The 23,723-nt window shown below is 35.7% G+C and overlaps 2 protein-coding genes across 2 annotated transcripts; one reads left to right on the top strand and one right to left on the bottom strand.

The window, feature by feature from the left end:
- Positions 1–201: 201 nt before the first annotated feature.
- Positions 202–1,116, bottom strand: LOC127804472 (uncharacterized). The gene has a single exon (XM_052341338.1). It carries the CDS (start codon positions 1,114–1,116, stop codon positions 202–204), a length of 915 nt encoding a protein of 304 aa, XP_052197298.1.
- Positions 1,117–20,945: 19,829 nt separating this feature from the next.
- On the top strand, positions 20,946–23,086 carry LOC127804161 (gibberellin 20 oxidase 1-B-like). Its single transcript, XM_052340950.1, has 3 exons — positions 20,946–21,595; positions 21,726–22,047; positions 22,514–23,086. Exons 1-3 carry the CDS (start codon positions 21,060–21,062, stop codon positions 22,778–22,780), a joined length of 1,125 nt encoding a protein of 374 aa, XP_052196910.1. The 5' UTR covers positions 20,946–21,059; the 3' UTR covers positions 22,781–23,086.
- Positions 23,087–23,723: the final 637 nt, after the last annotated feature.

Here is a 23,723-nt window from a genome sequence, read left to right as displayed (position 1 = left end):
TATCATCATGGGGTAACTAAGTTCTTCCAACTCCAATTCTAAGCATCGTGTCAATGCATGAGATATGAATGAATGCGTGGATCCAGGATCTACCAATACTTGTACCGAGGTATTAAGAAAGATCATCATACCTTGAATTACTGCTAGATTTGAGGTCACATCTTCTTTTGACAAGTTGAATACGCGACCTTAGCGAAATCCTTAGCTCCTTTTATTTGCTCCCTGCTGACCTGCTCCTTTCCCTTGCGGACAATCCTTGGAAACATGGCCGGGTCGTTGACAATTGTAGCACACCCGTCCCTTTGTACATTCACGGATCACGTGGTCATTAGCTCCACAATTATAGCACTTTGGGGTCTCTACCCTGCATGGCTTTCCTGGATGTGACTTCTGACATTTAGGGCAATTCTCCTTTTTCTTGAAATTTTTCCCTCGGGGTCCCAAGTTAGACCCTCTATCAAACTTCCTGTTCGTTGGGTTTTGGGATTCATTTTTCAAGGAGTTCATCCTCTCATGATTACTCTCCACAGTCTGGGCTTGAAAGACTACTTCTGCATATGTGCGTGGCCCGACGGAACTCAAGGCTTGTTGAATTTCCATTTTCAATCCTCCAGGAAATTTTTGAGCCTTGGCCTCCTCGTCCAGATCATAGATAGGCATATACTTAATGAGACGTGTGAACCTATCTTCATATTGGGCAACTGACATGCCCTCGGTCTGTCGCAGGTTCATGAACTCTCGGCTTTTCTCCATCTTCTTGCACAGAGGGAAGTACTTAGAATTGAAAAGTTCCTTAAATCGCGCCCATGAAACATTTGGCTCACCTTGCCTTTCAGGACTTCGTAAGGCCCTCTGCATTGTCTTCCACCATTGATCTGCCTCGTCTTGAAGTTGAAAGGTGGCACAACTGACCTTATCCTCCTCATCATAGCCAATGAAGTCAAAGATTTTCTCGATTTGTTCCACCCAATACTCGCTTTCGCAAGGATCAGCTCCTGCCTTTCCTCGAAAAATGGGTGGATTCAGTTGCTGAAATTGATCACTAATATCCGAACTTCGGGGATTGACATGCCCCGTTGGCTGTGTAGGTCGTGTCCCTTGCATGATGACAACCATGTTCTCAAGAATCCGCTCGACTCAGGTCATCCGATCTCCACATTCTTGATTCCTCTCATGTGGTTGGCTACCCTGGGGTGCCTCTGTCCTTTCCTCCCGAACCTCATTTCCTTGCCTACGGTTCTAGGTCCAACGAGTGTTTACCATCTGAAAACATCCGCACAAGAAATCATAAGATTAACATTATTATCGTGGCTTCTAACGATCTATCTACAACAAATGAGTAAACTAAGCATACAACCATGTATCCTAAAAATTCCCAAATGCTATCATCAGTACTTAAGTTGTTCCTACCCAACCTTTGCCCAGTTTCATATGGTGTCCCTAATCCCAGAAGTTTCCCTAGGCACTAACCATTCTGGTCGTTCTAGTGTCTTCCAATTCTACTGATCTTAAGGTTTCATGAGTCATACCTAAAGGAAATCCAATACCATCATCCTCAATTAGATCCTACAATCCCTTGGAAATCCCCAAAAAATGGTCGCCTAACTTCCAGAAGCCATTGCTCCTAATTCTTAAAATCTCGGATTTGTATCTGAACATATTCATCATTCCCAAAATATTTCAAAATCTAGATCCCCAATAATCACTTGAACTTCTTCGTCACGTTTATTGGTAGGCCACGAGATTTCATTTAACAACAAATGCACTTACTTATCCTTATTCATTACTACTATCGTTCGTACATATAAACAAGCTGCCCTGCTGATGTGGATCCATTCCTGATATAGGGCAACATCTCCAAAGTTAGTCTCATTAAACCCAAATCAAAATTATAGGGCTCTGATACCAACTGTAACGCCCCAACCCCAAGATAGTATATAAGGTACTATACTATTTACACGGGCGTTAAGGAAATCCCATATACTACAGTAAGGATCGTTACCTGAAATGTTGGGACTCCCATAAAATAAACATTCACACACACAATTTATCAAGACAGCAAGGAAAGTAGACTTCATTCTCCACGAGACAAAATATTGTCAAAGTTAGAGTACAAATCTTGTAACATACTACAACATCATAAGAGATGCCTAAACAAGATAACTATACTCGCACCGCCTCCAGGCCTTCTCCCTTTGAGCCCAAGCTTGACAGATCTGGAACACTTGAATATTCCAGGGGTATGAACACCCGAGTTAGATCGTTAAATCTAAGTGAGGGTTAAAACTAACTTCATGCATGCAAATGCAAAATGCAGAGATGCATGCTCTAGGTGGATGTGACGCCAGGGTGTTGCAATCACCCCTGCCAACCTTATCATGTAACACGGCCTAACAACACGGCCAAGTGAAGACTCCGTTCACCCATGATATTCACAACTAGTCATAAGCCACACGTAGTGATGCATGAGCAAATGGAAAGAAACATGCGCATCAAATGAAATAAACATGATATGCACTTGCAATCACCTCCAACATGCTCAATAATATGCTTAACATGTAAGAAATATAGTTTTAGAAACCACTCACCTTTGGGCTCACCGGAAAGTGCTAATTTCCCCCCAAACCAAAGTTGTTTTCTGTTAAATCATGACCTTTAGTAAGTCAATTAACAAATATTTCTATATATAAGGGTGGGTATTGAATATATGGGAACTAATACAAAATTTTAATGGAAAATGGGTCTGGACGCGCTCTCACGCACCACTAGAAGAGGTCTCACGCGCTTCCACGCGCGGCTTCTTCCGGCGCGTGCATCTCACGCGCCTGCCCTTTGCCTCGATTCTGCCCCCTCTACTGTTTCGGCCATAACTCGGCCGTTTTAACTCCGATTCGACCCCCGTTTTTTCCTATACCTTCCTCTTTAAATACTCTACAAGATTATAAAATAATTCAGAACTTACCTCAAGATTTTGAAGACGTTTTTCCCAGTTTACTAGGTTGGCTCGAAAACCCGTCAAAGCCTTCTACCTCCTTGATCTCCGGGAGCGCTTCGTTTCTTTTTCTCCAGAATTTTCTCTCCAAAAATCCCTCTTCCTCACCCTTTTGAAATGAAAAAATCTCTCCCCCAATAACCTATTTATAGAAGTGCTTGGCTAACCACATTTTGCCATGTGTCACCTTAATTATTACTTATGATGACTCCTTTAGCTTTTGCCATAAGTTTCGTCCAAGTGTCACCCTTAGAGCAAGGCTAAATCAAGATATGCCATATGTCACTCCAAGATGTATCCATTTAACTTGAGATTTGTGCCTCATGATGATCCCACCAAGTATTCCAATCCTAGGGTGCCAAGTGTCCCATACTTGGAGATTAAGTAAAGGTTAGGTGTTTTTTTCAAACTTTGCCATCATTACTTAGATTTGAAAATCATTCACATGCCACTTGTCATCATCTAATTAGCTTCCTTGATCTTGAGATTAGCACCCTAATTATTACTTTTAATCCTACAGTGCCACGTGTCCCTCGAGATATGTCACAATTATTACTTCCATCCTACAGTGCCATGTGTCCCGAGTCCTTTTAAAAATTTGGAAAAGTCTTTGATTTATTAAATGGCAATAACTTACAAAATTTTCGGGTGTTACAGATTTCCTCACCTCATAGGTAGCACCTAACCAGCTCACGAGCATGCATCTATCACGTCCATCTCATATGTCTGGTAGCTTTTCCTTTGCAACCCAATTCTTTCTTTGAGACAATTGCAAACACGACCATCTCATGATCCCATTGCTATACTAGACACCGAGGTATTCTATTCCTTAAGCTTCGCATTGTTCTTCGTGTCACCAACTCCCAAGATGACCATGAATCCTCAATGCAATTTCTTTAAATAGGACATTCAGTCCATATTCAATCCATGTCATCTTAGGTTGATTCCCTAGGCTTCCGGCCTCGATTAATCACAGCTAGTGGCACACCTCGCATCCGAGACCATTGGAACTTTAGACCCCCTACAAGGTACAAACCCTACTAGGTTGTCCTAGATCTTTAATATCTGATTGTCTCCCTGACAATCCGCTATAATGCTTTGGTCGACGGGTTTCCCGTACCTTACCACAAGCCATCCCTCAGACCTCTACTCGTGGGTCCCTAGATCTAGATCTGTCACTGCGAACACTGCACCAATAATGACGTTACGCTGCTAGGGTTTCCTATCCCGTCTATGCGAGTCTCATCGGTTGCACCACTGTCACCTCATCAATTGACGCAATTCATATGCTATCACTTGGCCATCTTTGGTCCCTCATTTGATCCAATCTGTTGGATTCCCGATCTACACATCTTATTTTCGAGATCCTAAATGATCCTCGAAAATCCTTATCATTCGCTCTTAACTTATCAGCTAGGCCCTGACACATCAGACTAATCTTGCACTAGCTTCCCATCGGTCTTCCACTATTCATCGAGAATAGTTGTCGTATACTGGAATAGTGTATGTACGTGAATAGTACACCAGGTAAGTTCTTAGGAAAAATAGGTGGGTCACAAATGGACACACTTAAATACCAAGTCTTTCTTTAGCCAGAACTTTCCTAGACATACACTTCCACTACACCACACTTAATTCCAGTAACTTTTAAGACTTTAACTAACAATCCCCAATCTAAGTAGGGATTTCGTTTGTAATGACCCATTAGAGGGTTTAGATTTAATTTAGAAATTATTGAATTTCTTAATCAGTTTTGTTTGGAGGATTTTTTCCAATTAATTGTTAATGTGGCAATTTAGATTTAATTGAGGAAATAGTATTTAAATATCAATTAAATAGCATTTAATTATATTTCCTTATTAAAGGCAAGGGCATGAAAGTAATTTAGAGATTTAAATAATAATTAGAATTTAATTATTATTAAGAGTTGTGTTCTTGAGGGAAACCAAGCGTGCGTGAGAATTGAAAGTCTCCTAGTCTCAATAAGAGAAGGTTTTGCGAGTCTCCAAGTTATAATGGCAATGAGATAGGCTTAGGGTTATCTATATATATAGATAATTGACCATAGCCGTAGTTTACACGCCGCAAGAACAGAGAGCTGGAGCCAACAGTGGGTTCAAGTCTTTGCTTAGGAAGATTTCTAGTTACAGTCGTCGATTCGATCCGATTAGAGTTAGCATAAGGCAAGTATCATATCTGTAATTTCTTTCATTACAGATTCATGTTAGTTCGTTCTCAGTTTATTCTAGCGCTTCATTGAGTTCTTAAATTTATATCAGTTCCAGTGTATATATATATATATATTCGTAGAACAGTGAGTGCATGAAGAAGATATGTGTGATTCTTTATAGTGAATCTTTTAAATATGATCTTCAAATCATATTAGCAGTGATCTCAGAATACCAAGACTCTTTGTTTTGGGTTCCCAGTTTAATCATATGGTATGTTCATGTATATGCATATATATTCATGTGATATATCATTATCCAGTGAGATTTGATAAGCCATGCACAATTCTTTTCAGCGTTTTCTTTCAGAAGCGATTATTTTATCCATCTTGATATTATTTTATATCAATTGGGATTGTTCTCCCAAGATTTCTTTTGGAATGGTGTAGTAAGATAAGTTCTTGATTCAAGATATTGTCTTTGTTATCGGGAGTTTTATTTCTGATGAGATTCCAGTCATTCGAATGAGTCTTGTGTCATTCGAATAAGTTTTGAGGCATCCGAATGAGTTTTCAGTGTTATCGTAAGTTTTTCCCTTATAATGTATCAGTCATTCGAATGAGTCCTTTATCATTCGAATGAGTCATGTGTTATCGTATCATTCGTATGTGTTTTGAAGTTTTGAGACTGTCATTTGAATGAGTTTTCTTGTCATTCGAATGAGTCCTTGAAGATTTGAATAAGTTGTTGCTTTGTATAGTCTAGCGTTCGAATGAGTCTCTCTATCATTCGAATGATCCGTGAGTATCTCATTAATTCATTCGAATAAGGGTACTATTACATTCAAATGAGTTGCTTTTTGCCAGTTCAAAAGTTGGAAAATTGTCAAATTCATTCGAATGAATTTGTGAGTCATTCGAATGAGTCCTTGATCAGATCCGAATAGCCTTTGTTATATATCATCTATCATTCGAATGAGTTTCTGCCATTCGAATGAGCTTACTGTAGTCCACTTTTTTCATTTGAATGGGCTGCTGCTTCATTCGAATTGCTCCTTATGCTTCCTCAATCATCCGAATATTATCATATGGCATCCGAATGGCTTCCAATGAATTCTTGATGCAAGTCTTAAATTTAATATAAATATTCAATTATCCAAATATTGAATTTTTATGCCAAGATATGATAAAATCCAATATGCCCTACCTATACTCAGAAATTTTAGAATCTTTGTATCTCAATATTGCTGGTAAAAATCATATATCATGTTTAGCAGTTATGACATGGTTAGCATTATTTTGTGAGATTATTGTGCATACACATTTGTATGAGCATTGAGTATGACTTTATATGGAGCACTACATATCGTGTGCTAGCACTTATATGAGCATTACATTATGCGCGCTAGGCGGCTTGTCCGCGGGGATCCCACTAGTATCAGTTTAGTTATATCTCAGTTATGAGATGCTTGCCTGATGTCGACTAGGGGACTAGGGGCATATTGCTCACAATATGTGTTTACAGTTTTTATATTTGTAGGATTCAGATCAGACAGGTATGTATTACAGTTATGTGGGCCTATGTGCCAAAGTTGCATACCTGCATTTAGTTTACAGTATATGTGCATTACATATTGTAAATGCAATCCAGTAATTATTATATCTCTCAGTACAAGTTCAATAAGTATTTTATCAATATCGATATTTTTTTGATTCAGCTCTAGTTATTCTTTTCAATTTTTTTACTTGCTGAGCTTTGTAGCTCACCTTGTACTTTTCACCATTCCAGGTCCTAGTGGGGGAGTACCAGATGTGGGGCTTAGCAGCAGTGTCTAGTAGTGTGTGTACGTGGAGCCGCTCAAGACAAAAGATGTCTGGGAGTTGTTAGATTTATAGTGTTTGTCAGTTTGGGTTTATTTTTATTTCCAGTTTAGGGATTCTCCCTTAGATGCAGTTATGGTTTTTGGTTTTGATGACTCAGAGTTTTTATTCTAGTTGATTGAGATATTCATTATTGGTATCAAATTTCAGTTTATCAGTTAGTTTATTTTATATTTTCCCGTAGCACCTCTTCTCGGGCAGTTCTAGGAGATGGGGTGTTACATCGTTATACGAACCATTAGTCTCTTTTTCCTAAACCTCCACTTGGGGTTTTTACTAATTGGCTCTAACTGTATCTGATACCCTTAAGTCTCCAAGTTGTTCTTCCCTAAATATCTAAATAGGGTTAATCTCTAAACCAACTGTAACGCCCCGCTTTTTCGAGCATTAAATAACTTAGGAATTTTGGGAATATTTTTTCTTTTTTTTTTTTAACTATAAACATTTCTCGACAATCCCATTCCACCTTCTCAGCATACCAAAATAAGAATCAATAGGTTGAGACAGGTAATCATCATAAATACGGAAGCAATAATCGAAACCTGATATGGTACATATCTAAATTCACTTAATCACATCATAAGAATCTGTATCAACATATCGTTGAATACTTGAATACATGGAGATTTAACACCAAGAGATAACAATTGAGCACCTTAGGTACAATTTGACGACTCCTCATAAATACATCAAATTGTGACAATTATACATGATCATCAATATAGTACAATCTTCTAACCATGACTAAGAACATGTCCTAAATCCTCACGAATGAGCATATACCCGAACAACTCGCCGAACCCATCGACCACATTATCAATCATTCCCTTGCCATAGCTGTAAATCCTAACTTGAACGTTTGAATATTCTAGGGGCATAACCCAATTAGAAGATGAAACTTCTAGTGAGGGTCCAAAAGCATATATATGGATGCATGATGAAATAACATGAACAAACATTTGCCCAAGTGTAACTTTCCTGGCCCACAAACCCGACACGAAATCCTAGGCAGAATCTTGGTACATCTGGCAAGATAATCCTAACGTTATTCCATCAATTGCTCTTGGGGAATTACAGCTACACTCTTAGGGTGATATCACATTCTCATGCACAAATATCAATATGTCAATAATATCGTGCCATGCAACATCACGACCTTCCATGCATTATGACAAAATGATCATAGCATTGATAAATATCATGCATATATAAGCAATCATATCATAAATATAAATTCTTGGGATAAAACCACTCACCTTTAGACGCAAACTCAAATTTTCTCGAAAAGCGCACATTGGCTCGATTTGTGTGCCAACCTCGAAAATAACGAAAATCGTCAAGAAACTTGGCCAAATCACTTCTTGGCCAATCATTTCCAAATAAAATCAATAATCTAATTTTTTCAGACTTTTTCTTATTTTTCCTCTAATTTTCCTATTTTCCCTCTATTTCTCATAACCATCAATTCTTCCAAAATTAAAAATAAATACCTAATCAAGTAATTTATTGAATTTGTGTTCATGAAAATTCCTAAAATAACATTTATAATCTCCAAACATTTTCTGGGAATTTTCTAAAACATCTTCCTATTTTTTTCTAATTAAATTTTCTTTCCAAAATTCAAAATAATTATTTTCTGAATAAATTTCCCAAATAAAAATTCATAAAAGTAAACTTTTCATTTTTCCTGTATTTTTGGAAACTTTTCCAGAATTTTATGCCTCTTATTTTTATTTTTACTATATTTTCCTTTATTTTTAGCATTTAAAAATAATAAAAATTACCCCCGATCATCTTCTCCAGTGCCGGCACACCGGAAAATTAAGATGACTATACCGGAAGGCATACCACCTTGATTTGATCACTTTGGCCAAATTTGAGCTTTAAACAACACCCCGAAGACCATTCTCCGGGATAAAAACCATTTTGTTTATGATGAGATTCGATTTTTCTAGCAAAGCTCCAATCATCCCTCAAATGAACTCAAAAATTCCTCAAACTTTCCATAAATGATTCTCACCTTATGGGCAACAAAAGCCCTATCATTTGGTGCCTCAATTTGTTCAAAAATGAGGTCGATTTGAAGCTCAAATCTTATAAAACCCTCGGCCACTATATCCTTTATTTATAGCCAAATTCGAACCCCAAAACGACAGATCTCGAGCAACCCAAGGCCTCTGATGTCTCTCCTTGTCATATATTCGTCCAAACCCCATCGAAATAGCTCTCAAAATATTGATTAAAGTGGCCAATTTTTCGATGACTTTCGGCTAAAATTTGGCCATTTCAGTTAATGCCAAGGCCGATTGTTGGCCTAGGCTCAACCCAAGGGCATCCTAAGCTACTTTCCTCGAGTTTTTTGTCATTGAATTCGGTGATGGGGGAAGCTTGGTCGACCATGGCATATATATTTTCCATTGCATCCCTGAAAATTATAGAAAAACGTCATTTCGACCTCCCTCTAGCAATTTCAAAAAACTGCACTTAGGCCCAAATATTCGTTTTGGCCGTAAACCTTTTTGTTTCTTCTTGAAACCGCTGAAGGATTGTCCTACATACCAAATATGAACCCTCTCAAGATTCTGTTGACTTCCTAGAAGCCCCTTACAATTATTCGGTTTTGTAGCCCAAATCATAGCTATATTTTAGCTGTATCGAAAATCGTTCTTGATTCGGTTTCTTTCGATGCCATAAATCTGCCTCGAAATTCTCATCACTGCTATATCATTTTCCTTTGGCATCTCGGCTCCAAGGCACTCTCTGCAGTCGATTCGGTCAACTTTTTGGGCTATTTAGATACCAATCTTTCTCGAAATTTTATTTTTCTAATAAAATGCTTATTTTCAAATAATCCTAATTTCTTGGGTATTACACTTAATCTGTTCGGTTTGTTTCTCAATCATAGTCTTCTACTACCTAAAAGTAACGAAAACATTAGTCTTTTGTTTTAAGAAGAATACCCAAACATTCTTAGAAAAAATCATCAATTAAAGTCAAACATATATCTAGCACCACGTTGAAATGATACTCTGGTCAGACCCCAGAGATCAGAATGGACATAGTCCATTATACCTTTCATATTGTGAATGACTTTATTAAATCTGACCTATTTTTGCTTACCGAAGACATAGTGCTTACAAAACTCCAATTTTTTAGTACTCTGCCCTTTAAGAAGTCATTTTTTGCTCAGTTCATCCATACCTATTTGACTCATATGTCCAAGACTCATATGCCATAACTGAGTGATATCGGTATCAGATAAAGAAGAAGTAGAAAGAGAAGCATCACTCGTAACAATAGAACCCTACAGAACATACAATCGATCGTACTCTTTTTTACCTTTCATTACAACGAAAGCACTTTTACTAGCCTTAATAACTCCACCTTCACCAATGAACTTGTACTTATTCAAATCAAGAGTACTCAATGAAATAAGAATTCTTTTGAGATCGGGAACATGTTAACATCAATTAAAGTTCGAACGGTACCATCAAACATCTTAATTTTAACTGTTCCATTGCCAGCAATTTTACAAGAAAAATTATTACCCATCAACAAATCTCTAGAAGTCACAATTTTATATGTCGAAAACCAATCCCTATTAGGAGACATATGAATGTGCATGCTACGTCAAGGATCCAATCTTCACTAGGTTTAATAACCTCATTAGATACCATCATAAGTTCCTTATCACTACTGTTATTTTTAACAATATTGATTTTGTTAGTGTAGGTGCTCGAGATCCAATCAAATTGGGCATGTTATACACTGACAATTACAATCATATTTACTTTTGAATAAAGAGTTGTTCAATCTTACAAGAAGTCATTTTATTAGTTTCTTGTTATTATTGTAATGACTGGATGAAGCTAGATAGAAGTCCATATGATGTATACTGTGATTAATCTATAAAGATGTGAGATAGTGCATCACAATTTGTAGACATCATTAAATGTCTCAAGTTATAGCAATCACAAGAATGGACATTGACAATTACGATAAGACTTGTATGAGTTATGTTCCTCTCCTAGAGTTGGTGGGGAAAAGGTGCTACTGGAAAAGAGAAAAAATAAATGCTCACAACAATTCTAAAAAATCTATAGTGATCAAAGATTTGCTAAACTGATCGCATCATAACTGAAAAATGCCTCAAACTGTACTATAACAAAATTTTGAACTGTGAGAGGGTTCAACATAAACTAAAACAATAATCACTGGTCCTCGAGGGACATACATCTAACAGATACTACTAACCAAGGAAATCCCTCAACTAAAAATATAATACTCTAAAAGTCTCAAGACACAAAATAACTCTTAGAAATCTTTTGATTTTGAGCAGTTCCTCGTACACACTCTGCTGCTTGACAGTGTTAGGCCTAACGTCTAAAAGTCCCCTGCTAGGACCTAGAACGATGAAGAATATAAGGTGAGCCACAAGGCTCAACAAGTGGTAACATGAAACAAAATAATAACTGAGTCAAGGAACATCGGTACTCATCATGTATTAAGTGTTGTTACAATGAGGGATCATCAATCCACTATATGATTGTGCATATATGATAAGTATTGATGCATATAAATTGTATAATGTAGGTAAGCAACTTCGGCCCTTAGGCCCACATAATCTGAAATTCATACCTGCCTAAATTGAAATCTGCAACCATAAAAACTATAAGCACATACTGTGGGCCTTGCGCCCTAGCTCCCTGCTTGTCACCAGGCAAAAAAAATTGAAATTGAACTATGGGCCTTACACCTTTGAATTGAACTGAAACATACTGGATCCTTACGGACTAAGCAGCCTCGCACTTATATTATAATGCAATGCACGTATACATGCTCGCACATAATATGAAGTGCTCCACATAAAGCCATGCTCCATGCTCATATCAAGATGTATGCACATAATATCATAACATAACACATAATGATACTAAGCACATGATATAACCATTATCAAGTTACTAAATTGTGTAGCTTTTAGGACTCTTGATTAATGATATAAGCATGTTAGTTATATCATATTCTGATATGAGATTTCAATATTCCTGAATATTTAACCTTGTATTCAAATAATAACTCATTTTCGGATATCATGAAGCACATATTCGGATATAAGTAAAAAACATTGAGATATGATAGTGAAGCATTCAGATGTAATCTCAAAGCATTCGGATATAATTCAGGTCATTCGGATATGGGAATGATATGTATGTGAGAGCTATTCGGATGTCGTAACCATATTCAAATATCACTTGGAAACAAATTTGCACTCATCCGGATGTGTTTAATGGCTATCTGGATATCACTCACAAAAAGGACTTCCACCAATTCGGATGACTCCCAGCCATTCGGATATCACTCACATATATGCATATTTACATTCGGATGGAAAAATGGAGCATCCAAATATAGGGTACTAATTCAGATATCTGAAATCGACACACTCAAATATGATGAAGACTCATCCGGATATCTCTCACAGGAACATATGGAAGCTATCTGGATATCAACTAGTCATTTGGATACTAGACTCAAACATCAAACAGAACCATCTGGATGTGGGGGATTTCATTCGGATACCTGAACTAACATATGAAAAAAACATACGATATCTGTATTCATGTTCTGATACAAACCTACCCACATTACACAATTCTGAATTAAACTTGGGCGATCAAAACCGAATTGATATGAATCAATATCTGGAATCACTGAAGGAGACATACATGACTTGCCTAATCAAACAAGAGAGATAACTTACTGGACATATATACACATATATATATTGACTGTGCTACAATTTGAGAATGAAAAACTTGAAAAAATTTGAGAACAAAGAACTTGCAATATACAGAGATCACTGTGCTAAACATGAAACCTGTAAAGAAGAGGATTACAGGGTGAGAAACTTGCTTGATATTCCCTGGATGGACTCAACAATTGCAACACAACTCTCCTATGAAAATCCTTACAGTGGCTGTAACTTCTTGCACTCTCTTCTTCTTGCGGCGTGAGAAATAATATGGGTTATATGAGTATATATATATAGGAAAAACCCCTGGATGCCCATAAGCCAAATCTTCAGGTAATTCTTATCCTATAATAACTAAAAAAAAATTCAAACTCTTTACCTCATCCTCACACACCAAATTATCTTCAAATCTCCCATTTTTCCTAATTATCTTCCAATTTATTATTTCCTAATTATCCCTCCTATTTCAATTCCAATATTACCCATCTATATTTTTGCATTAAATATTTACTTGAAAAAAATCCTTTTTAACCCAAAAATTCAAAATGCAAATAAATAATTCTCAATAAAATCTAGGCTTTCCAAGGGCTCATTACATTTTTTCTATGTGATAGCAATGGAGGTCTCACATCCATAGGTATAGGGATGCCTAGATAAGTACATAGATGACTAATGTTGGAGAACTTGTCACTGGACATGACTCGCCATGAAAATCCATTTTGGTTATATGTTAATGGAATTCTCATACGAGATGGGTGTAATTAATCCTTGGACTAGAGGTTGTCACGGTCATCTCATAAAAAGATCAGTATGCTTTGACATCGTTTCGATGGGCCTAGACAAAGGCTACACGTGGGCAATCGTTGGGCATATTGTGAGGCTTATGGAGATGGGTGTATAACCAAGATGAGACTCGTCTATCCCTTAATAGAGAATGATGTATCTAAGGTACCTTCGGTAGATATTCACTTTAAATCCATGGCTATGGTGAAAGAGATCAATAAGGAGTTATTGATTCACTTTCTATTAAATGAAGATATCTGGAGGACTGAAGAAAACTTATGTGATTGTAATCAAGAAACATATCGCCAGACTTGAGATTTCAAAAAATACATTGACAAGAGGATCGAATTACACGGTAACCATACTTGTGAAAGGTTGTTTGTGGATTATGAATCTTTTGAATAATTGGATAGGCATGACGCCTTACTAGAGGCCAATCTTGTCTTATGTGTTCATATCAACACATTACTAACATATTCAGAAGCCTAATGAGTCATACACAATAGGTACGGTCCTTGCCATAAACTAGGAGAGTGGACGTATGGTTAAGTGGGACATTTCAGCAAGAAGTTGTTCCATCGTAGGTTCTCACGAAAAAAAAAAATAAATAGACATAATTACGTTGATTTAACAAGGGGTCGTCATAAGAAAAGAGTTTCCTAAAATGGAAATTGATTAAATTAGTAAGGAGTTTCTAGTTTAATAATTTTCTATTTGTTGGAGTGACAAATAGGAAATAAAATATATTTGGACTAAATTAAATTTGGGTCAAATATTAAATTAAATATTATATTTGGGTTTAAATTAGATTTGGACCAAATAATTTATTTAAACTTATTATTAAATTTGGGCCACTTAATTAAATTCTTAGTTGGACGAGGATAAATCCATTTAATTAACTTCCTAGTTGAACTAGGATAAATGGGCCGACCCATATCCATTAGGGTTTAAGAAACTCTAGGAGACATCGTTCCTCTATAAATACCTCTTTAAGGGTTGGCCAAATAAATGAATGGTTTTGTTGTTATTTTCAAGAGTTGAAAAATATATTAACATTCACTCTCCCCCGTTTCTTTCAGCATTGAATCCGCAAACAACTCAAAAAATTTAAAGGTTAGATTTATTTTATTTGTATGTGAATGTCTTGATTTCGACATTGATCCAATCCCCGGGATCAAGATAAAGTTCAAAAATTTTGAACTATGCTTCCCCTATAGTGATCTTGCTTTACTTTCAAGTTTCACTAGAAGTTTCTAGTTGTTTCTCTTTTTAGTCAGATTCCTATTTCTTAAGTTTGTTTTTCAGCTTATAACACTCCTTCTTTATGTGTCCTTTCTTCTTACATTAATTATAAGTTTTTTCTTTGTTCCTGAACTTGGATTTATTTTTCCCTTTACCACCAAAATTTATGTCATGTGTTATCCCTCTAATCAACAGACCCTCCCCCTAATTTTTAGAATTCTCCAATAATTGCTTATCAATTTTTGCTTTCAAAAACAAAGCATCCTAAACTTCATTTAGAGTGAGAGTATCATGACTATAGAGCATGGTATCTCTAAAAGTTGAATACGAAGCCGATAGAGAACATAACAAAATTAGATCCAAATCCTCATCATCATACTTAACCTCATGCTTTCCAAAATCAGAAACAATTTCTTTAAAAACTTTTAAATGGATTTCAATAGACGTACCTTCAGCCATTCGATAAGAATATAGCCTCTGCTTAAGATGCAACTTACTAGTTAAGCTCTTTGTCATACACAGCTATTCCAGTTTCAACCATAGAGCGACAACGTTTTTTCTTTCAAAACACCCCACAAAATTTGATTCAATAAATGCAGATGTATTTGAGGCAAGGCCTTATGACCCTTATTTTTTTTTCTTCAATACTCCATGATTGTGGCATTTTTTCAAAGCCTAAAAACGCATAATCTAAATCTATCTGTGCCAAAATTGCATGCATCATAACCTGTCATAGAGAAAATTTGATATTTCGATCCAAAAAGGGAATATCATACTTCAACATAGACATCAAATAACCCCAAATAATATCAAATAATTTAAATAAGAAACCCAATTAAAAATAGACCAAAAAAGACCAAATTTGGGAAAAAAAATCTTATTAGAAACTGGGTGGCAAATCTGAAACGGGTTTGGAGTGAGCTAATGGGTTGGATCAAATCTAGATTTAGATCCGGATCTTGGCTATGAATCTTCTTCAATGGTAGACAGTGAGGGAGGAAGGCCAATGAAGTGAACGAAAAAAGGGGGAGAGATGGTCGTCGTTGACTAGTAAGGGCGATAGAGGCGAAGTCAGAGTAAGGTGAGAGTCATTGGTCATGGCCAGAGATAGATAGGGAGGGCACTGATAGATGACCACAAAAGTAAAGAATAAGACTAGGCCAGAGATGATGGCAGTCGATAGTTGAGATCGACGGCAACTGGAGGAGGAAAACCAACGGATCTAGAGCGATAACTGACAAAGTGAAATGACGACAGACAAGGCAGCCGATGGCAAGGTGAGTGGTATAGGCATATCGATAGTGAAGAATCCCTAAACGAAGGAGGAAGATCGCAAATTGGAAGAGGGAACATCGGACGATGAATTAATGGCAGTTAGGTGGTAGGGATAGAAGCTCTAAATCCCTTGCTTAAAGAAGAAGAAGGTGATGACGATGATGCAGATCCGATGGCTAAGTTTTTCCAAATCATCAATCACACACATGAACACGAAATTTTACTTGAAAAAATCAAATCAGGAAAAACCACGGGTAGAAAGAATAAAATATCACTAAGTAAATATTACTAATACAAAAGTGATATTGGTACACACATTCCATGTAACCTAGGCACCTACTTATAGACTTAAAATCATCTATAGATATACACATGAAATCATATCCTGATCAGAAGATGATTAATGAGGATATTCCTTCAGATAAGATAAATCCCACGTAAAATCGAATTTGACAACATCATAATAATAGTCATATTCGAAGTCATAATCACAATTAAATTAGGAAACCCAATCACAGATAAATTAAGATTTTGAGTCACAATTATCAAAGTTAGGTGATTCACTTTTAATCATTAAGCCTTCTCAATATGTCCAAACTTTTTTTTATTTCCAACATTGGGTCTTGCCTTTGAACCAACAATCTTTCTCCAAGTGGCCTTTTCTTTTACATAAGCCACATGGTGGGTGTCTGACTTGATTTTCTTTTGATATTTTCTTCCATCATTCTTTAGATTTCTGATACCTTATATTTAGTTTAGACTGGAAGTCACTTTCCATCGAGCCTTTATTATGCCTACTTAGTTTTTTTTTTTTTTCATATGCTTCTAGAGAGCCCATTAACTCTACTACTAAAAGAGTTCCAATATCTTTTGATTCTTCAATTGCAATGATGATAGGATCAAACTTTTTTATGCATGATATTAATATTTTCTCCACAATGTTCCATAAATTTTGGGACAAAAAATATTTTCTCATTTCTATGGACCAAAAATCATAGTTGTCTCCACGAAAGATTGGAATGACGACTAGAATAGATGAGTTATTGGAGTACTCAACCATTTGAAAATAGAAGGATGAAATTTTTATGGAAAGAGGAATACTATGCCCAGTAGTGAACGAATGTAGCTCTGATACCAATTGTTAGAATTTTAGTGATTGATGGAATGGTTCAAAGGGAAAAAAATTGGATTGAAGTAGTTCAAGATTTTAGAAATGAAAAAATTAATTGTGATGAGGGAAGTGATATTATAATGGTTGGGTTAGAGCTCTTCTCTCCAAAATTAGAAAGATGGTAGAGAACTTTGGTAGGAAGCTTTGGGAGGCAATTGATCTGTAGGTTTTTTTGGCTTGCCTTATATATGGCCCCCTCAAGTCTATTTATAGGCCTCCATGGTTCCTTCACCAATTTTTTAGAGAATTCTTTATTTTTTTCTTAGATAATAATTCCTAGTTAGTTTTAGATCTTTTCTTTGCTTTTGTATATTTTATTCCAAGTCTCTAGATTTCTCTCTTGAAATTATCTTCTCTTAATTTCTAGAATGTGCATCAACTTTCAAGTGACAAGGTGACCTTAAATCCCTAAATACATACCTTTAGTTGATGGATAAAACAAGAAAAAGAAAAGGAAAAAGAGAATTGAATGTCGTTTTCGAGAGGATGCAAATGTTAGAACATTAAAGTCCAACCAAACGGGGTTTTAGAGGATAGGAGCCGTGATGTATATAGTAGACTTGGAAGTATAAATACATACCCGAGTATATGTTTAGAGATAGATACATGGAATGGGCCACTTGAGAGTAGGCAAACTACAACAAAATAACCTTTTCTCTACGAATTTTTTTTCTACTTAACAAATTTCGTAGCAAAATGTTAATATTTTGCTACGAAACTATTAAAATGTAGATAATTAAAAGGAGCTAAAAATTTCCTACCAAATATAGTTTTTGGCTATGAAAATTTTATCTACGCTATAAATTTCATAATAAAAAATTAATACTTTTGCTACGTAATTATTAAATCGTAGGTAATTTAGATGAGCTAAATTTTTTTGCCACCAAATATAATTTTTTAATACGAAAGTTTTATCTACGATTCAAAATTACGTAGCAAAAAAATAAGATTTTGTTAAAAAATTATTAAATTGTAGTTAAAAGATAAGCTTAATATTTTCAAATAAAAAATAATAAAAATTAAAAAAATATAAAAAATAAACGAAACAAATTCCCTCTAAAATATATAATTAAAAAATTCAAATTAATTAAAAATAAACCTCTCAAACTCTCAAATTTTTTCACGGAATTATCGTGCAAATCGTGTATTTAAAAAAAGAAATAAAGAAAAAATATTATAAAATTATTTTTAAAATTAATATTATAAATTAAAAAAATAAATAAATATTTTAAATAATTAATATTATTATATAATTAAAGTTATTATAATTAATAATATATTAATTATATTATATTATAATATTTATATATATGTATTATATATTATACATTATATATTATTATATATTGTACAAAAGTGACGTGAATTGGGGATGGCTTAGGGCTTGCCCAGCGCATATATAATATAAGATATTATAAAGGGTTAAGGGAAAGGATGGGAAGGAATTTTTGGAATGGAAGCGGCGCACAAGCGGACAGTGAAAGAAATTAAAAGGGCAGAAAGAAATTGAAGAACGCATAGAGGAGAAGAAATTGAAGAAGGCACAATAAAATTAATTAAAAGGCAATTGGAGACAACAGGAAGAATTGAAGACGCAAGCAAGTAGTAATCTGGTTTGTACTTTTCTTCCTTGTAATCATTTGTGTGTGTCCAGAGTTGATTTTTTTGTTTTTGCCCTTATTGTTTGGATTCATTATTTTTATTTTAGTTATATAAGCACATCATATATTTAATAAAATGCTTATGGTTCATCCTTGTGTATACCATATGTTTGATAAAATACCTATATTTAATTAATTGTACAAGCACACCATATATTTAATCTTTGCATGTACTATCTGTTTGTCAAAAGTCCTTAGAGAAAACTCGTGAGACAGTGAGTGATACAATAGGTATTGGAGTTTCAAAGTGGAATATATTCAACAAAAATTATGCATGCATTGATTCTGCGTAAAAGTTTATTGTTATATGCAACGAAACAATTGATTTGTTACTATTTATCCTTGGTCCACCTTAGCTTTATATTGCAAAGTATAATTTAATTATGCTTGATGATATTACTTTACTCTTAATTTAATTTAATTTTTAATGTGATTCAGAAAGTATCTTTTGTCATGAATAAAAGCTGGTGTCTGCTAAAAAATGGTCTGAGGTTTATGTGATTTTGACTCTACTAAATAATTTCTCATGGTAAGTGATTTGAATGCATTTTTAAGTTATCAGTATGATTAGTTTTCTTTATTCAAATTATAATAAATATTTCATATTGAAATAAATTATACTAATTTGTTTGATCTTTCGTTTTCTTTTGTTTTTCAGGTTGTCCATATGCATAAGTAGCAGAGAAAGAAATACATTTGGAGCTAAATTTTCTATTGTGTTAATTTTTAACTATTTTCATTTTAGGATTTAATGTTGCTATCATTACATATATTGGTATTATGTACTAGTCAGATTTAAAACAGTTTGAGATTGTGGAGATTGTGGTTAACATTAGTTTTATGTTATGGAATTAATTGAAAGTTTTTGAAGTTATATATTGTGCTTTAAATTTATATAGATTGTAACGGTTGATGAAGGTTTAGAGAAAATATTATTTCCAAAAAAGGGATTTTTTTTTGCTACGAAATTAAATTTAGTGATATCGTAGTGATATATTAATTATATATAGAATTAATTATGAAAATTGAACTTTTGATTATAAAAATATTAGTAGAGAAAATTAATTTGCTACGAAAATTGGCATGTGAAAACTAATTGCTACGAAAATTGACATGATTAGCTACGTTTTGATGTAGTAAAAAGTAAATATTTTCTCTACAATTTGACATTCGTACTAAAAGTTGTGTTATCTGCTACGAAAATCGCCATCATCAACTACGAAAATTAGTATAATTAGTTACGATATATGTCGTTGTAGAAAATCAATTCTTTCTCTACTTGTTTTTAATCATAGAGAAAAGTGTATTATTTCTTACGAAACATTAAATCGTAGCTAAATACTATTAGTTACGAGGCTTTGGTTACGATTCACGCTACGAATAAAAATTTGTAGTTAATTAGTTTTTGTTACAAAAATTGAATTTTTAACTACGAAAAATTTCGTAGAGAAAACCAAAATATGTTGCAGTATATGTAATAAATGGGTGGAAGAAGAGACAAGAAAGAGGATAGAGACTGCTGTATATACGCTGTTTAGTGTTTATTTGTACGTTTTCAACTGAGAAAGTGACCGAAGGGTTAAAGGGCGTCACTCGTTGCAGTTCTTGGCTACTTGACACTCTTCCGATCTCTTCTTCGACCTTCCCAAGGGACGGCTTTGGCCTTTCTTTTCTCTCTTTCTCAGTCCTTTCTCATCTCTCTCTCTCTCTCTCTCTCTCTCTCGGCCCCCACCAATCTCTCTCATTTCATTATTTGAGTAGTGCTACAAACGGAAAAGAACTTGTCACGATGACCTATAATTTTGTAATCTTGTTCCTGCTTCGATTCAATTTAATATTGTTTACATGAAAATTCTTGATTAGAATGAAGTCAGAATTAGTTATATATATAAATATGATATATAATTTTTAATCAATCATGCACAACAGTGAAGGCAACTTTAATTATTTATATTTGGATTATTTATATTTGGACAACTGCATGCCTTTGTCCAGTTATCATGATAATATATTTCATATCGGATATCACTCATCTCTCCATTGTGTATATTTATCATTTTGGCCATTCTTTTTCCATCCTTTCTGCTATTCACTATAAATAGAGCTTCATTGGGTTGGGGGACTACTTGGGAATGCCATTCCAAATGGATACAATTAGTTCTTCAACTCTGCTTCTGCCTTTGGAAACCAAGCCCATGGTTTTCGACACAACTTTCCTCCAAAGGCAACCAAGTTTGCCCACTGAGTTCATCTGGCCACATTTGGAAGCCGTCAACACCCAAGAGGATCTCAAAGAGCCAGTAATAGACCTCCAAGGCTTCCTGAAAGGCGACGAGGCCGCGACGTCACAGGCAGCTGAGCTGGTGAGGGCCGCCTGCCTCCGGCACGGCTTCTTCCAAGTCACCAACCACGGCGTCGACCAGACCCTCATTCGAGCCGCCCACCGCTACATGGATGCTTTCTTCAAGCTCCCCCTCAACCACAAGCTCAAGGCTCGTCGAAAACCTGGCTGCGTTTTCGGGTATTCGGGTGCCCATGCTGGCCGCTACTCCTCCAATTTGCCGTGGAAGGAGACATTTTCCTTCGGCTACCAAGAGAGTAGTGCCCCTCTCCCCGTCGTCGTGGATTACTTCAAGTCTGTCCTTGGAGATGACTTCGAAGAGACAGGGTGAGCCTAGCCTCTCGAAACTTTATATGATATCACTTGAAATGACACCTATACGTGGGTGTGTGGGTTGAAATTCTTCCACATCATAGTGTCCAAACAAAGTAATGAATACTTCAATTATTACTTGTAGGTGGGTATATGAGAGATATTGCGAGGAAATGAAGAGATTATCCCTTGCGATAATGGAGCTGTTGGCAATAAGCCTGGGAGTGGAGCGAGAACACTACAGGAAATTCTTTGAAGATGGAAGCTCAATAATGAGGTGCAACTACTATCCACCTTGCAGGGAACCAGGCCTCACGCTGGGCACAGGCCCTCACTGCGACCCCACATCTCTCACAATACTCCATCAAGATGAAGTTGGGGGCCTTCAAGTCTTTGCAAACAACAAATGGCAAGCTGTGCAGCCCCGCTCTGATGCCTTTGTCATCAACATTGGCGATACATTCACGGTACACTTCACCTACTTCTTCAAATATTTTCTAAACATCATAAATATTTCATTATCAACACTAATATGTAGTTAACCCATTAATTACGAGTGATTCCATCAAGAATGAATGGTTTCAATATCCACTGTCAGTTCAAACATAAAGATGTGCGTGTGTCAAGTGATGAGTCACGGCATTAATTTGTTTTAAAATATTTGAAAAGACATATGACAAAACAAGAGGGTGCCCACTTGGTTTTGTTGCATTATAGCTGCTATATATATATATGTGTGTGTGTGATCAACTTGGGGATTTATTAGTCATTGAAAGAAGACAAAAAAGGACAATAAATCGATGGCGTTGGAGTTAAATACTAAAATAGCTCAAACTTATAAGACTAGTAGTTCAATATTATAAATGGTCACTTCTGTAGACCCAATTCACGTGTGGGTGATTTGATAAATATATAATTTGTAAATGTGTACAGGCATTGTGCAATGGGAGATACAAGAGTTGCCTGCACAGGGCAGTGGTGAATATGGAAAGAGAGAGAAGATCGTTGGCTTTCTTTGTGTGCCCGAAAGAGGACAAAGTGGTAAGACCCCCTCGAGATCTAGTTGACAGGGAAGAGCCAAGGAAGTACCCGGATTTCACATGGTCCGATTTGTTGGAGTTCACACAAAACCACTACAGGGCAGATGTTGCTACCCTTCAGACCTTCATTCATTGGCATCTCTCATCCAAGCCCAACTAATTGTTTGTTTATCGGAAATTTCTGATCATATTATTCATCATTCATTTCCCTTACCATCTCTCTTCCCCCCCTCCCCCTCCCTCTCTCATGTAAATATATATATAAATATATGTACGTGATTGGTAGGATTTTTCCTACTTATCATCATATGTCATGCTCCTTTTTCCTGTACACACATGCATGAGCTTAATTTGTAATTTTGTATTGACATATATATATATATATGCTTTTACAAGCATCAATGTTCACAAGCCAGTACACGTTTGTATTGACACCCTTCTTTTTGTGCATCAATCTTGAATTCATATTCGTGGTACGGTATGCTATGTAAGTCTAAGTGCCAATGAAACTTCATTGTCTGCTAAGTAAAAGTAATTGGAGTTTAGTTTTATTGTTATTGTTATCTTGGAATCACTTTATTACATTGATATTCATGGACTCATAGAGGGTGGATGGACTGAAATTTCTCCTAAGGCTAGAGAACAAGACCATTATAAGAGCTGACATATGAACTACATAACAACCTAATCAAAATGAAACCCTAAAAGAAACATTGATCCCAACCATTTTCATGGTTTGCAACCTTCCATCAAATGATTGTTGTCACCCTCATGATGTTGTTGTCCTTATCCTAGTGACTTTTGTCCCTCATTGGAAAACATGCCCTTCCTTGAAACAATCTAATTACCATCAACCACAGTTAACCCACTCATCATTGCAAAGTCTTTGTCTCTTACATTAACTGATGGATGTTCCTCTTTTTTCCATTGTCAATCATATCCAAAATCGATCGCCTATAAACAAGACATGACACGTCAATAATGTGACGGCCACAAAATTTCCTCACTTTTTTTTTTACAAAATTTCCTCTATCACACGCCAACGTGTTGGGTCGCTCAGTCCAATGCAGTGCCCCCAGAGGTTGCTCTGATACCATACATTT

This window comes from Diospyros lotus, chromosome 6, assembly GCF_014633365.1.
Source record: "Diospyros lotus cultivar Yz01 chromosome 6, ASM1463336v1, whole genome shotgun sequence".
Lineage (NCBI taxonomy): Eukaryota > Viridiplantae > Streptophyta > Magnoliopsida > Ericales > Ebenaceae > Diospyros > Diospyros lotus.
This window is presented reverse-complemented; position numbering and strand designations above follow the sequence as displayed.